At 35.9% G+C, this 17,715-nt stretch overlaps 1 protein-coding gene across 1 annotated transcript; it reads left to right on the top strand.

Annotated features, from left to right (window-relative positions):
• The first annotated feature begins 2,918 nt into the window (after positions 1-2,918).
• LOC145112825 (receptor-like protein EIX1) lies at positions 2,919-5,585 on the top strand. Its single transcript, XM_079048953.1, has one exon. It carries the CDS (start codon positions 2,919-2,921, stop codon positions 5,583-5,585), a length of 2,667 nt encoding a protein of 888 aa, XP_078905079.1.
• The last annotated feature ends 12,130 nt before the right edge of the window (positions 5,586-17,715 follow it).

Genomic DNA, 17,715 nt, shown 5'->3' with positions numbered 1-17,715 from the left:
AACAAATGTATTCAATTGTGAATTTATTGTATTACGCTGTGAATTTTGTGTATTAAATTGTTAATTGTGTGTATTAAGAGTTTAAAGTTTATAATATGACTGTGAATTTCTAGTTTTTGTGTAATAAACTGTGGATTTATTATATTAAACTGTTAATTAGGTGTATTAAGAGTTTTAAGTTTATAATATGACTGTGGATTTTTATTTTTTGTGTAATAAACTGTGAATTTATTGTATTGAGTTGTGAATTTTGTATTTTATACTGTGAATTGACTGCATTAAGTTGTGAATTTTATGTTTTTATGTTGTAAATACTATTAATGAGAGTCTAAACTGCTTTATTAAATTGTGAATTAAAGTCTTGAAATGTAAGTTTTAAGTTGAAAATATTGGTCGTGAATGTATAATTTTTATGTATTAAACTTTGAATTTATTATATTAAACTATGAATTTTGTGTATTAAACCACGAATGGATTGCATTAAGTTGTGAATTGACTGTATTAAAATATAAATTGACTGTATTAACTAGTGAATTTTGTGTATTAAGCTGTGATTTTTTTTTTGTTTTAAATTGTGATTAATTCCATTAGCTGTAATTTTTTTGTTTAAACTGTGAATTGGCTATATTAAGTTGTGATCTTTTTGTATTAAACTATGATTTTTGTATATTAAGTTGTGTTTTAACTGTATTAAGCTTTGACTTTTTTTATTTAAGTTGTGAATTGATTATATTAAGCTATGAATTTTTAATGAATTTTATGTTAAAATATGAATGATTTATGTATGAATGTTTGTATTAATTTCTTGTGAATATATTTATTCTTTTTGTTGTATAAGAATGTAAAAGTGTATTAGTTTTTATGATTATTTTTCATTAATCTCTGAATAAGTGAATTAATTGGTTTATTAAATTGTAAATATAATATTTAAGTTGTCAACCAATGATTTTATATACAAATTTGATTTGGAAGGAATGATGATTACAACGGTGATAGGTGTGGTTTGTGGTTAAATGTGGTAGTTGGTCATGGTGGTGGTTGTAGAGTTTGAGTTTGACTTTTTTAATATGAGAATTAGTCTATAAAGGATTGTATTATGTTATGTTGTGAACTTTATATATTAAACTAAAAATGAATTATATTAAATTTATACAAATTTTGTGTTAAAATATGAATGAAGTTATGCATGGAAATATTAAATTGTGTATAAGTAAATTATTATGTTTATTGAACTATGAATATTGTATTTTAAACTGTGATATATTGTTCACGATATATTTCTTATACACGATATATTATTCAAAGAAATCTACAATCTAGAAAAAAAGAAAATTGATTTTTTCGAGACATACTTCTATTTTTTTACTAAAATTTTGTATATTTTGGCTGAAAAATAAAAATAAAAAGTATTACCAAAGAAATGGGAGTTACAATGTTTATTCTATTAAGTTGTGAATACAACCATAAAAATGCTACTCAAGTTAATATAAGTCCGGTAGTGTTCCGACGGTGGTTCGGTGTCGGTCTGATGGTGGTCCGATAACAACTGACAAGTAGTTTGTAAATTAGGAAATGGAAAAGTTTTCTTAATATAATATAAATGTTGCATTTGTCCAAAATGGCCTCAAAGAAAACATTTTAAAAAATGGTTCTTAGGGTTCTCAAATATAAACATTTTTATAAATGCCCTCATCAGGTGACACCATTATTCTAGAATATGATTCTAATGATGTCATGTGACATCCTTAAAAGTTTATTCACTTTTAATAATTTAAACAAAATATAAATATCAATATCCATATTTTGAATTTTAAGAAACCAAATTAGGAATTAAATTTTTAATCATTTGTCATTATCTTCTACATACTCTATCTCTTATAAATAAGTATAATATTGTTTTTTTTATCTTAAATGTGGTCCACTTTGAGCAAATTATGACCCCAAAGTTATAACTTATTTTTAGATGTATATGATGTCTATTTTTTTCGTTCCATCAAAAGATAATAACTTTTCTTTTTATTTAGATCATATTATATTACGATCATTTTAACCATCTTCTGTTAAAAAATATTGAATCATTCAACTGTTATTTATTAAAGTACAATATTATCCTACATTGACAACCATACTTGAGTATAGTTTAATTTTGAACTTTTTATTTATTTATTTATCAATCAACTTTAATTGTCTATCTTATAAGCTCGTTTGACATTCATACAATTTTAATTAGCAAATCCTGGTAGACATATTAACTATTACCAAAAAGAAATTATATACTTGAAATTTCAAACCAAACTAAAGAGAAACCTAAAAAAATCGTACATGCGCTTATGACTTCCATCAACAATTATATACAAAAGACAAAACTAGGCCGTTCACATTCATACAGAAGACATCATTAGGCCATATCATGTGTGCTTGATATAAAGTATACTTTTTTTAAAGATAATGTGTAATGTGTTTTTCATTGACGCGATAAGGTTTAGTGGAAGCTTTAGCCAAAAAGCAAATTTTGAATATTACATGTTGTGTGCATGGAAAAGACATATATCTATACATAATGACCTTGTCAATGGTATCTTCGTGAAGAAACAACAATCATGAAGAAGTTATGGGTTGTTCGATTCTTTCTCTTCTTCACTTTTGCAAACACAAACCTCACTTCAGGTTGCTTTGAACATGAGAGAAAAGCTCTTCTCCGATTCAAATGCAGCATTGTATCAGACCCTTCTGGTCGACTATCATCTTGGCATGGAAACAAGTGCTGCCACTGGCAAGGGGTCGGCTGTGATAATGCAACCGGACATGTCACTAGGCTTGACCTCGAAGGTGATCGGTCATTTCTTACGTGACCTTACACGAAGTTAAAGGGAAATGAGTTGAATTCGTGTTTAGCTGAGTTGAGTCATCTGAGTTACATGGATTTGAGTGGGACGTATTTTGGTGGCAGTTCGATTCCTGAGTTCATAGGATCGCTAACACAACTCAGATATCTGATACTTTATTCTGCGGGATTTTCTGGTATGGTTCCTCATTTTATTGGAAATCTGTCGAATTTGCGCGTGCTTGATCTCGGTGACATGGATCTGCTAGTCGTGGATGATTTCACATGGTTTTCAGATCTTTTGTCACTCACGTATCTTGATCTGAGCAGAGTGAGCATTGTTAAAGCTCCAAATTTCCACAAAGTATTGTTGTATATGATTCCTTCTTTACTAGAGTTACGCTTGTCCGGTTGTGATCTTTCTAATTCTCAGTTCTATCAAACACATCTTGACTCGAATCTTACCTTTTCCACCATTCAAAAACTTGATCTTAGTTCCAATTTGTTCCATAGTGAATCCCCTCTGTTTTTACAAAACTTGACGTCTTTACGAGTTCTTGATCTTTCATCCAATGAACTCAATTCTTCAATTCCCGTCATGAGAAACGTTGTCGATCTCAACCTTGCACTGAATAATTTTAAGGCTATTCAAGATACCAGGGTCTGGAGGCTCTGTCGGTTAAAGAGTTTGGATCTTTCATTCAATTCTATGAAAGGGGGATTCATGGGGCCATCAACCAATGGATCCGAATGTGCCCAATTTTCTCTGGAGATACTGATTCTAAATGACAACGAGTTTGGTGGAGAAATTCCAAAATCACTAGTAAGGCTAACGGCCTTGAGAGAGGTTAATCTTGCATTTAACCAGTTAACAGGAACCATCCCGGAAGCTCTAGGAAATTTAACAAGTTTACAGGAATTAGATCTATCTTGGAACAAATTATCAGGTTCGATTCCTAATTCTATTGGAAACCTGCTGTTGTTAAAAAACCTTGATTTATATTCAAACCTGTTGAAGGGGACAATTCCATTCTCCATAGGACGACTGTCGAATGTAGAAAATTTGTGTCTCCCCTACAATCAGTTGTGTGGGCTTCCATTATCGCTTGGAAACCTCTCAAAACTACAGTATCTAGATATACGCGATAACTTTTTACAAGGGCCATTTCCTAGCTTTCGAAAACTTTCCAAACTTAGTTTGCTTGACATATCGAACAATTCTTTATCTGGTGTAGTCACTGAAGCCCATTTCCCAAATACATCTATGTTAGAATACTTTGATGCAAGCTCAAACTACAGATTGAGCTTCAAGATTTCGCCCGATTGGAGGCCTCCTTTCCAATTAAGAACACTTCAACTTCGATCATGCAAAATTGAATCAGAATTTCCACGTTGGATTCGAACACAAACAAGTCTTGACACCCTAGTCCTTTCCAATACTAGCATTTATGGACCACTTCCAGATCGGCTTAGCCAGCTCCCAATCATGACCATTCTGGATCTCTCCCATAACTTTCTCAACGGTCCATTGACAAACCTTCCATCTAACCAAACAATCGAGTCTTTAACACAAGGTTATGCTAGTGTGTCAAATTCGTTGCTTCTTAAGAACAACCTCTTTAATGGACTGATTCCAGAGTCACTGTGTAATGTTACAAATTTAGCTATTCTCGATCTTTCTAGAAATATGCTATTGGGGACTTTTTTAGATTGTCTTGGAAATCTAAAAAAGCTGAAGGTTGTGATATTAAGTTCCAACCGGCTCTCAGGTGTCATTCCAAGCTCTCTTGGCAATCTTGGTTCTTCGCTACAATGGTTAGCTCTAAACAACAATAGTTTCCATGGTGAACTTCCAAAAGCTCTAACAAATTGCACAAGTTTAACTTTGTTGGATTTCGGTGAAAACAAATTCTTTGGAGGTATACAAAATTGGATTGGTGACAATAGAAAGGTTCTGGTTGTCCTCAGGCTACATAAAAACAGCTTCACAGGTCCAATTCCTGTAGAGTTGTGTAAAATATCAACTCTCCAAATCATGGATCTTGGAGAAAACAAATTAACAGGAATCATCCCTTGCTGTTTCCAGAACATAAGTGGAATGATCACCGGAGGAGACTACATTACAATTCTTTCTCCAGGCACATTCGAGCGCAGTTTAAGCCAGGTAATGAAAGGAGTTACGCTGGAGTATACAAACACATTGAGTTACGTTGTCAACATGGACCTTTCGAGCAATAAACTGGTGGGGGAAATACCCAAGGAGTTGATACTTCTTTCAGGATTGCTTGGTCTTAACTTGTCTAACAATCACCTCACAGGTCGTATTCCGGATAGAATTGGTGATATGAATTCGTTAGAGTCTCTTGACTTTTCTATCAACCATCTTTCAGGGATGATCCCACAAAGTCTGTCCGCATTGACATTTCTTAGCCATCTGAATTTGTCACACAATAACTTATCCGGAAGAATCCCAACAGGAAGTCAGCTCCAGACACTCACTGATCCATCCATATATGCCGGCAATAGTGAGCTTTGTGGTAATCCGTTGCAGATCAGGTGCAGCCATGATGATGTCCCAGAAACTGGAAGGAGTGCTGAGGAAGATGAAGACGATGATGGCGAAGAGAAGATATGGATTTATGGTGCAACATGCGGTTTCACAACAGGGTTTATGGGAATTGTGGGAGTTCTGGTGCTTAAGAAGAGGTGGAGACTCACTTTCTTCAATTTTGTTGGATATTACATCTGCAAGAAACTGTGATACTCAAAAGCAAATTACAATGCTTGATCAAACTTGCAGATTTCGTTTCTTTTCTTAGACAAAGCCTTGAACACAAAATAATGCGGAGTGGATTGAGCAACTCGTCTAAAACTTCATGGACCAATGGAACCTTATGAAACATGTGTGTGTATATATATATATATATATATATATATATATATATATATATATATATATATATATATATATATATATATATATATATACACACACACGTATTTTTGGTTTTTATTTTTTGAGAATGTTAAATGCTTTTTAGTTGGTGATAAGCTTGCCTAATAACATTAATTTGATTTTAGTTTCGATAAATAGAAGGCATTTGGACAATTTTGTAGACTTTTTTTTTAATTTTCCTACATATGTCCGACGAACATCATTTACTAATAGATTTTTGACCCATTTTGTGATAAATTCCGTCAGTAATTAGTCGATAGAAAATCCAGATTTAAGAAAGAAAACATTTCCATATTTTTTCTAAAAAAATGCAGAAAAATCCAATACAAATAAATATCATAAATATATGTTGAACTATTAATTTTTAAACTCAAATATGTATATTTGACCACAAGAGTTGACATGTCATTATAATTGTGCATCTGAGCTTCCGAAACAATATGAAACAAACTTACAACTAAAGCCCAAGTCCATCCATATAGCTTCTCTGTAAGCCACTAATGAACATCATGTATAGCTATTATCCCATCAAAAAAATGTTGCATAATGCGTCTTAGTGAGCTCAAGAAAATTAGACCATGTAAAATCTAGGAGTTTTGTTGTTTACCATAGCTCTTTGTAAGCAACTCTTGTATTGAAGAGGCGGTCAATCCATCCAGACTTGAACTCACTGTTGTTTCTCCTATACACTGCCATTTGTAGACCTTCTGGGTGAAGGTGGGAGCACCTTTTAACTCTAGACATCGAACACTCCACCAGAGGAGAATTGAATCTATAGTTGCATTAAGATATAATATTAAACATTACAAGAAATTGAATATCGGTGTTATTAAATCCAAGAAATAGCAACCAACTTTTATTTATTTGTATATTACAACATTGAACATCCTACTTTAATTGCTTTCTATTACAGCATTGTATTTCAACTTTTTTTTCTTATGAAAACACTATACATACTATGAAAATTCTATGCAATTATAACTTTGTACTTTCAGTTTTTTTTATAAGGACATTATCACCGAAATAAAGCAGTCAAACTTGTTTTGTATTTGGATGACATTGCTATAATTGGTTAGATTTTTTAAAGTATGATGTTATTATAGGAAGATATGAAAGTAGGATGCCATAATCAACAAATTAATGGAAGTACATTGTAATAACTTAAAGATGAAGAAGTCATACCACAGAAGAGTAGCCATTAAAGAGCTTGAGCATTGATGTTATAAACTTTCATATAAATAATCTGATATTATTTTATGTACTACAACATTATATGAATGAAAAATGCATTAGATAAAATCTCCTGTTGAAGCTACTAAAAGCTTTGCCTGAGTAGATAAAATCCCAAGTGTCCGCTATTGGGGGGGAATATTTATGGTCAAAAAATTTCGGCAACAACTTTGTGGGTAAACTTTGGCGGTCAAAATTTTCGAGTATTAGCGGCAACATCGTCGGCGATATTGGTGTCGCCGCTATTGGTATGTACGTTATCGATTTCCAATCCTTGGATTAGGGACAAAATCAACGGATAACGTTTCACCTCATATTTCGACGCGGATCGGGGTCGATAGGCATTAGCGGCGACATCCACCTTTAGCGGCCACACATAAAGCGAAAGTTTCGTGTTGCCGCTAAAGGTGGCCGTCGCCGCTAACGCCCATTATTCTTGTAGTGAAAAGGACCAAGCAGAAAGGATGAGTGTATAGTATTTTAGGCGTTCACAAAGTCAAAAAGTTATAAAAAACGACAAAACTGCAAAAAAAAAAAAAAAAAAAAAAAACTACAAAATTCGTCCCTGTGGTTTGCAAAAAACTGTGAATAAGGTCCAAAAAGTTGTGGACTTGCATGGAAGGTCCGAAATTGAGAAATTTACATGGTTTTGGTCATAAAATTAAGAAATTTCTGTGATTTTGGTCCATGGAAAACCTGAAAGAACGAAAACCATGGAAAATAAGAAAGAATTTAAATGAAATGTAGGATATAAAATAAAAGGTTATAATAGTTTTTTCAAGTGTTTTAGGACGAAAACCATTGAATATTCTTGATTTTGGACCTTCTTTGAAAGTTGAAAACATTTTGGACCTTATCTACAGTTTATCGAAAACCACATGAACAAAGTTTGCAGTTTTGTCAAAAAAAAAAAAAAAACCCACTATATATTCACCAAGTGACAATTATCCAAGGGCGTATCTAGCATGTAAGAAGGTAGGTCGTAAAATTTGAATTTCATTTATAATATACATACCACAAAATTTAGGAACTATCTTAGAAAAAATAGAAGACCTACCTTGAATTGGTTTTTTTAAAAAAATGTCTTAAAAAACCATTTTAAATGGAGAAAAAAATAAGTTACATGAGGCATTTGTAGTGTTAAGTATATAGGGTTAAATATAATATATAGTTTTTATCAAACAATAAGGTATCAATGCACTAATAATCAACTAGTTTTGCATTAAACCGTTCAGTTTTTTCAATTATATTTCAGTCGGTTTTTTTAAAATTTTAATTGGTGGTTCCTGATCGGTTTTTTCAGTTATATTTCATTAAATCGTACACGACCCGACCCCTCACAAGTGTTGTTGATTTTTTTTATCGGCTTCACTTAATTTGGAAACCACGTGATATTTTATTCTAGATTTGTCACTGCAATTATTGTTACCTGAAAAGAACATACATCGCAAATTTGTTATAGTAGGGCAGCAAAACTCTTACAATTTTCAATTAGCTAAAGACTTAGTGGGTGTTTACCTTGTCCTTTTTAGAGGCAAAAGTCTTTTTTGGAAAAGATAAAAGGTAAAAGATATTTGGTAAAAACATTTTAAAAGCTACTTTTGGATTTTGGATATAAGGAAAACTGAATTTTTGGAAAAAATTAGGAAAACCTGACTTTTTGTAACTTTTCCAAAAAGAACGTTTGCCTCTCAAAAAGACAACTAGACAAGCCAAACACCCCCTTAGAAACAAGTAAGATACAAACTTGAACAACAAATTACGAAAGAAAACTACCATCCAGAAACATTTAAATAGACTCGAATACAAAGCATAATTAACATCTAGGTTTCAGTATAATTCTTGAATTAGCACAAACTAAAAAAAACATTTAACATTTACCATTTACCATTTTACCCTTCTTGGTGGTGATGACTGAGAAATGGATCACACCCTCCGCTGCCTTCCATCTTCCTTGAAAACGAGCCCACCACCATCGCTAGTCCGAAAAGTCATCCAGTAAACTCATTTTCTCCCCATCTTTCCTGTCGATTATGGTTTTGTGTGGTGGAGAAACAAGATGTCGATTTTCAATCTAAAGTCTCTCTCTCTCTCTCTCTCTCTCTCTCTCTCTCTGTCTCTCTCTCTCACACACACACACACACACATACGCACACATATACATTTCATCTAAACTTGCCGGGGAATCTATCTTCCGTTGGTGATTCATTTTTCAGAGGATCTAGTTTTCAGAGGTGGTTGATTTTTATGGTTTTGAAATAGACCTCCTTCAATTTTGGTTTTATTCTCTGAAATCGATCTGCTTTTATTTCATGAAATCGATCAGGTGGCAGAATTGAAAGTTGCTGAAGGTCAGACCGTGACAATGGTTGGAAAATGAGGGTAAGTCGGTGTTTGGCAGGCGGGAGATGGTCTCCGGTGGTATATGGGAGATAACTAAGTTATTAATGGTAACATGTGAGATATATAGAGAAATGGACTAAAATACTAATTTTTTTACATTTTTTTAATAATAAAAATTATAAAGCAATTAAAAACAACACGAAAATTAAATTAAAAGGGTAAAATAGACTTTTTCAAATTTTGATATGGACCGAATCCACAAAGAATGATGCTCGAAAGGACCATTCATCGAAACTTTTCAGTAATTGGACTAAAACCCAAAAAAACTACAAACCATAAGGACCAATTATATAGTTTTGTCATTTTTCTAACAGTAAAGGCCCATTGTGCCATATAAAATACTATATCTATTTAAGTTTCGTTAGTGGACCATGTTTGGAAAATCAGGAGGTCCACAATTACTATAAAAGTTAATCTCTTGTCTATTTTTCATTAGAAAGCAATGTGAACGGAGGGCATAAGCCCATGTAAGAACTCTTTTGGTTAATCTTGAATTAGTTTGGTTTAAAATTTGATATATATATATATATATATATATATATATATATATATATATATATATATATATATATATATATATATATATATATATATAGATTGTTAATAGTTAATATGTTTATGAGGATTGTTAATTAAGATTTGTAGTTTGTTAATTATTAATTATTACTAATTAATTGGTTATATGACGTACATGCTTGAATATATATTGTTCCCACCCTTTACAGTTTTTGTAAGTCTCTTAAGATTATTCCAGAAAAAAAAAGATGTAATGTATGATTGATATAAAGTATACTTTTTAAAGATAAGGCGTTTTTGACGCGATAAGGTTTAGTGGAAGCTTTAGGCAACAAGCAAATTTTGAATATTACGTACCCTGTTGCATGTGTGCATGGAATACCCATATATCTATAAATATTGACCACGTCAATGGTATCTTCGTGAACAAACAACATTACACACTCATGAGGAAGTTATGGCTTTTCTTTATCTTCACTTTTGCAAACACAAACCTCACTTCATGTTGCTTCGAGCATGAGAGGGAAGCTCTTCTCCAATTCAAACGCAGTAATTTATCAAACCCTTATGGTCAACTATCATCTTGGAATGGAAACAACTGCTGCCACTGGCAAGGGGTCGGCTGCGATAATGCAACCGGACATGTCACTAGGCTTGACCTCGAAGCTGATCGGTCATTTTTTATGAAATCTTTTCAAAAGTTAAAGGGAAAAGAATTGAATCCGTGTTTGGCCAAGTTGACTCATCTGAGTTACATGGATTTGAGTGGGATACATTTTGGTGGTAGTCCAATTCCTGAGTTCATAGGATCTCTAACACAACTCAGGAACCTAATGTTGGGGTTGGAAAACTCTTCTATTAAACACTAAAATATAATTACAATAGGAGGAGCAACTCTCACACTCAACTATTACAAAAAACCAACCCTCTCACTAACACTCTCACTCTAAGTGTTATACTATTTGTTTCTCTGTATTTTGGGATGCATACAACTGAAGAATGAAGTCTCTATTTATAGTCTTGGCAGCCACCATTGTGGTTGCATTCATTAATTGTGTTCATCATAGGGTGGGAAGAAAAACTTGTCCCGTAGGTTTCATTTTGTCAACAATGATGGCTACTGTAGCTTTGGAGGCTTTGGAGGCTGGAACACAACAAATCTCCCCCTCCAGTCTCCGTCCAACAATCCTCATCCCAACTATGTCAGCACATAGTCTGTGTTTCTCTTGTGTCACCACCTTTGTCAACATGTCTGCAGGATTGTTGTTGGTGTTGATCTTTAACAACTTCAATTCTCGTCCCTCAATTGCTTCTCTAAGCCAGTGATAACGTATATCAATATGTTTTGTGCGGGAATGGTACATCGAGTTCTTACTCAGGTCCATAGCACTCTGACTATCGCAATAAATGATGTACTCTTCTTGTGGAAAGCCTAATTCTTGAAGAAACCGTTTCATCCATATAAGCTCCTTCCCAGCTTCAACGGCAGCAATATACTCGGCTTCTGTTGTTGACAGTGCGACACACTTCTGTAACTTGGATTGCCACGAGATAGCTCCCCCTGCCAAAGTAAAAATGTAACTTGATGTAGATTCCTACTATCAAGATCTCCTGCCATATCGGCATCTGTATAACCTTCCACGATTGGCTTTGCTCCCCCGTAGCATAAACATAGCTTCGAACTACCCTTTAGGTATCAATGTATCCATTTGACTGCTTCCCAATGTTGTTTTCCCGAATTAGCTAGATATCTACTCACAACACCGACAACATGAGCAATATCTGGTCTTGTACACACCATTGCATAAATAAGACTTCCTATGGCTGAGGAATAGGGGACTGCCTTCATCTCTTCTTTTTCTTTCTCAGAAGATGGACAATTTTTCTTACTCAACTTGAAGTGGTTAGCCAAGGGCGTACCAACAGGCTTGGCATTTTCCATGTTGAACCTTTTGATCACACGTTCAACATACTCTTCCTGTGATAAGAACAATTTTCTTGATTTTCTATCACGGATAATTTTCATGCCCAATATCTGTTGTGCTTGGCCTAAGTCTTTCATATCAAAGAACTTAGACAAATCCTTCTTCAAGTTGTTGATCATCGTTGCATCTTGGCCCACTATCAACATATCATCCACGTAGAGCAAAAGGATGACAAATTTACCATCTGGAAACTTCTTCAGATAGACACAATGGTCTGCAACAGTTCTCTTGTACTAATGATTCATCATAAATGAATCAAATTTCTTGTACCACTGCCTTGGGGCTTGCTTAAGACCATAAAGGCTCTTCTTTAATTTACAGACGAGATGCTCTTTCTTTGGGACTTTAAAGCCATCAGGCTGCTCCATGTATATTTCTTCATCCAAATCACCATGGAGAAAGGCTGTTTTCACATCCATCTGCTCAAGTTCAAGATCTAGACTGGCAACTAATCCGAGTACAACTCGAATAGACATCATCTTCACAACCGGCGAAAAAATTTCATCAAAGTCGATTCCTTCTTTTTGTTGGAAACCTTTGACAACGAGTCTCGCCTTATACTTCATAGTATTTCCCTTGCCGTCTTTCTTCAACTTGAAAACCCACTTGTTTTTCAAGGCTTTCTTTCCTTTGGGAAGTTTTACCAACTCATATGTTTGATTCTTCTGCAAAGAATTCATTTCTTCTTCCATGGCCTTCTGCCAATTTGCTTTGTGAATATGAGACTGAGCTTCTTGTAAGCTCTCTGGCTCCCCCTCACTAGTAAGAAGGATGTAGTTTGAAGTCGGATATCTTCTTGATGGAGCATGGACTCGTTCGGATCGTCGAAATTGAGTTCCTTCATTTGCAACTTCTGGCAGTGGATCTGAATTATCCAGGGGTGGAAGCTCCCCCTGATCAACACCTTCTTGATCTGCATCATCGACTTCTTCATCCACTTCTTCAGCGGAAACATCTTCTTTATTTTCAGATATTATATCTGAAACTTTGGAGCGTTGTTGCTTGTTAACCGGTGCCTTGAAATCATAATACTGGTTTTCATAGAAAACCACATCTCTACTTCGAATAACCTTCTTTAGTTCTGGGTCCCATAGCCTGTAACCGAACTCTTCATCTCCATATCCAATAAAGATGCATGGAGTGGATTTGAGGTCCAACTTCTTCCGCAATTCACTTGATACATGTGCAAACGCCTTGCACCCAAATACTCTCAAGTGAGAATATGATGTCTTTACCCGTCCATATCTTCTTCGGAACTTCAAAATTCAATGGAGCGGAAGGTGACCTATTTATTAGATAGCAAGATGTCAATAAAGCTTCACCCCAGAATGGCTTTGGGAGTTTAGTCATGCTGAGCATGCATCGAACTTTCTCAACAATGGTGCGATTCATCCGTTCTACTACACCATTGTGTTATGGGGTTCGTGGGACAGTCTTTTCATGTCTGATACCATGTTCCGTGCAGTATGTAGAGAACTCACGAGAATAGTACTCGCCTCCATTATCTGATCTGAGACATTTCAACAGCTTGCCTGTTTGTCTTTCCACCATTGCATGAAAAGCTTTGAAGCGGTCCAATACTTGGTCTTCCGTCCTCAGACAGTATGCCCATACCTTTCGTGACACATCGTCAATGAATGTCATAAAATACCGGCTTCCACCAAGAGATTCTACTTCAATGGGCCACATACGTCGGAGTGGACAAGGCTCAGCAACTCAGAGCGATTCTTTCTTGTGGAGCTAAAGGAAACTCTATGTTGTTTCCCAAATAGGCAGTATTCACAGGGATCCAGGGCAACGTCTTTTGCCATTGAAATTGACTCCTTCTTTGCAAGAGTCGTCAATCCCTTTTCGCTCATGTGGCCTAGTCTTCTATGCCACAAGTTTGGTGACTCTTCTTTAACAACATTGAGACTTGGTTGAAGCAGCTTTGCATGGCTTTTATAAAGAGTACCATCAAGTTGTCCCCTTGCAACAACCATAACACCTTTCAACAACTTCCAGGTGCCATTTTTGAATTGATTATCATATCCTTGGACGTCAAGAGCTCCAACTGAGATAAGATTCATTCTCAGCTCTGGGACATGCCGAACATCTTTCAACACCAATGTACATCCAACATTGGTCTTTAAATGCACATTACCAATACTAGCAATGCTTGAGAAACTGGTGTTTCCCATCTTTACGGTACCATGATCTCCGGGTTTATAAGTAGTGAATAAATCCCGGTTTGGAGTCGAATGATATGATGCAGCGCTATCAATCACCCACTCATCATCATGAGTTCCAACATGTAGACATGCTTCCTCCTCGTATGTAACAAGGGCAACGTCTTGTGTTATGGTGACCATGGTTTCACCATTCTCCCTGCTTGGATTCTGGCTTGTCTCGGGCTGCTCTCGTAAGAACCTTCGGCAATCACTCCTTTTGTGGCCGTAATAATTACAATGATTGCAATAGCCTTCGAACCATGTATTTGAAGATTTACCTCGCTCTCGCGATTTCCCTCGATCTCGTGATTTCCCATGATCTTGGGATCTTCCTCTACTTTGACCATGTCTACCTCTACCTCTACCTCGACCTCGGCCTCCAGTTCTGCCCCCGCCTCTTTCTTTGTTTTCTGACACAAGGGCAAAAGACTGGTCTGTACCAGCTTCTTTCCTTCTTGCTTCCTCGTTCATTAGGGCGTCTGTGACCATCTCCATTGTCACTTTACCACCGGGGGCAGAATTGCTAAGAGTCACAACAAGCGTCTCCCAATTATCTGGTAGAGAAATCAAGAGCAATATGGCTTGTTCCTCGTCTTTGAGAACCCAATCAGCAGCACCGAGTTGGTTTATGAGATCCTGAAACTGACTCGTATGCTCGGTTATGGATATACCACTTCGTAACTTGTGGTTTACAAGGCGCCTCATCAACAAGGTCTTATTGCGTGCCGTCTTTTCCTGATACATATTTTCGAGCTTCTCCCAAAGTTTGTACGCGTCTGTCTCTTGAGATACATGATGAAAAACACTGTGGTCGATCCACTGTCGAATTTGTGCCACCGTTTTCCTGTTTATTCTCGTCCAAACTTCGTCTGTCTTCGTGTCGGGTTTGACGCCTTGCTTTTCTATAGACTCTGCTAAATCTTTCAGATTAAGCAAATCTTCCATCCTTGGCTTCCACATGTTGTAATTTGTGGGCATAAGTCGAACCATCGTAATCGTACTTGTAGATTCCATCGAAAATACTTGCAAATTTATTTTACAAATATTTCGAGGAAAAATTAGATAAAACCGAGCTCTCGGTTGGATTCGGAAGCGTCAAAAATGGTGGGGTAGAATTTTTCGGGCTCAAAATATACTTTCTTGAAAAGTTATGTGCTAATTTGTAACTTTTCAGAACTATAGGGGCTAAACTGTAATTTTCGGAACTTACAGGGGCCAATCTGAAACGTTTCTGCGAACCAGGGAACTTTCTGAAACTTTTCAGAACTTCAGGGACCAAAAAAGTTATTTTCCGAACAACAGGGACCGAACTGCTGTTTTACAGAAAAAGAGGGATCTTTCTGCAATTTTCTGGAACTTTAGGGTCTAAAATGCAACTTTTCTGAACTATGGTCAAACGCTGACGTCATCGATGACATCACTCGTCTTCTCCGGCGACTGGTTTTTCGACGATATTTCCGGCAACTTTGACTAATCTTTGACCGGCGTTTTGGAGGTCTTCCCGTGGTCAAAAAATCACGAAAAATATATTTCGAATTCCTTGAAACGAGACCTTTCTAATGGTGTACCCAGAAATCGATTTTGAGACAAAAAAATTTTGACAAAAAAACAGAGAAATTCGTGAAAAAATCCCTGGACACCAAACCAATCTCTGATACCAGTTGTTGGGGTTGGAAAACTCTTCTATTAAACACTAAAATAGAATTACAATAGGAGGAGCAACTCTCACACTCAACTATTACAAAAAACCAACCCTCTTAGTAACACTCTCACTCTAAGTGTTATACTATTTGTTTCTCTGTATTTGGGATGCATACAACTGAAGAATGAAGTCTCTATTTATAGTCTTGGCAGCCACCATTGTGGTTGCCTTCATTAATTGTGTTCATCATAGGGTGGGAAGAAAAACATGTCCCGTAGGTTTCATTTTGTCAACAATGATGACTATTGTAGCTTTGGAGGCTTTGGAGGCTGGAACACAACACCTAATACTTCATTCTGCAGGATTTTCAGGTGTGGTGCCTCATTTTATTGGAAATCTGTTGAATTTGCGTGTTCTTGATCTTGGTGACATGAAACTGCTAGTTGTGGATGATTTCACATGGTTTTCAAATCTTTTATCACTCACGTATCTTGATCTGAGCAGAGTGAGCATTGTTAAAGCTCCAAATTTTGACAAACTATTGCTGTATATGATTCCTTCTTTACTAGAGTTACGCTTGTCTGGTTGTGATCTTTCTAATTCTCATTTCCATGGCACACATCTTGATTCGAATCTTACCCTTTCCACCATTCAAAAACTTGATCTTAGTTCCAATTCATTCCAAGGTGAATTCCCTCTGTTTTTACAAAACTTGACGTCTTTACGAGTTCTTGATCTTTCATCCAATGCCCTCAATTCTTCAATTCCGGTCTTCAAAAAGATTGTCGATCACAAGCTTCGGCGAAATAATTTTAAGGGTATTGAAGATACAAGGGTCTGGAGACTCTGTCAGTTAAAGCGGTTGGAGCTTTCAGAGAATTCTATGGAAGGGGGATTCACGGTGCCAGCAACCAATGGATCCGAATGTGCCCAATTTTCTCTGGAGACAGTGAATCTAAATGACAACAAGTTTGGTGGTGAAATTCCGAAATCACTAGGAAGGCTTACGGCCTTGAGAGAGTTGAATCTTGGATGGAACCAATTAACAGGAACCATCCCGGAAGCACTAGGAAATTTAACAAGTTTACAGGATTTATATCTTGCTTCGAACAAGTTAACAGGTTTGGTTCCTACGTCTATCGGAAACCTGCTGTTGTTACAAAATCTTGATTTATCTTGCAACCTGTTGAAGGGGACGATACCATTATCACTAGGACAACTATCGAATCTAGAATTCATGCATCTCTCTAACAATTGGTTGTCTGCACTTCCATTATCGCTTGGAAACCTCTCAAAACTTCAGCTTCTAGATTTACGCAATAACTTTTTGCGAGGGCCTTTTCCTAGCATTGGAAAACTTTCCGAACTTAGAGTTCTTGGCATATCCGAAAATTCTTTATCTGGTGTAGTCACTGAAGCTCATTTCTCAAATACATCGATGTTAAAACTCCTCGATGTAACCTCAAACTATAGATTGAGCTTCAAGATTTCACCTGATTGGAAGCCTCCTTTTCGGATAGAATCACTTAAGCTTGGATCTTGTAAAATTGAATCAGAATTTCCACGTTGGATTCGAGCACAAACAAGTCTTGACACCCTAATCCTTTCCAATACAAGCATTTCAGGACCACTTCCAGATTGGCTTAGTGACCTCCCTGTCATGACTGTTCTGGATATCTCCCATAACTTTCTCAAAGGTCCATTGACAAACCTTCCATCTAACCAAACAATACCAGTTTGCTCTATAGAGACGTGTTCGTTGTTTCTTCAGAACAACCTCTTTTACGGATCGATTCCAGATTCATTGTGTAATGTTACAAATTTATATTATCTCGATCTTTCTATAAATATGCTATCAGGGACTTTTCCAGATTACCTTGGAAATCTCAGACAGCTGCAAGTTGTGATATTAAGTTCCAACAGGTTCTCGGGTGTCATTCCAAGCTCTC

Source organism: Lactuca virosa, chromosome 5 (genome assembly GCF_052849685.1).
Source record: "Lactuca virosa cultivar CGN04683 chromosome 5, Lactuca_virosa_CGN04683_v6, whole genome shotgun sequence".
Taxonomy (NCBI): Eukaryota; Viridiplantae; Streptophyta; class Magnoliopsida; order Asterales; family Asteraceae; genus Lactuca; species Lactuca virosa.
Note: the sequence above shows the minus strand (reverse complement) of the source record. Positions and strands in the feature narration are given on the sequence as shown.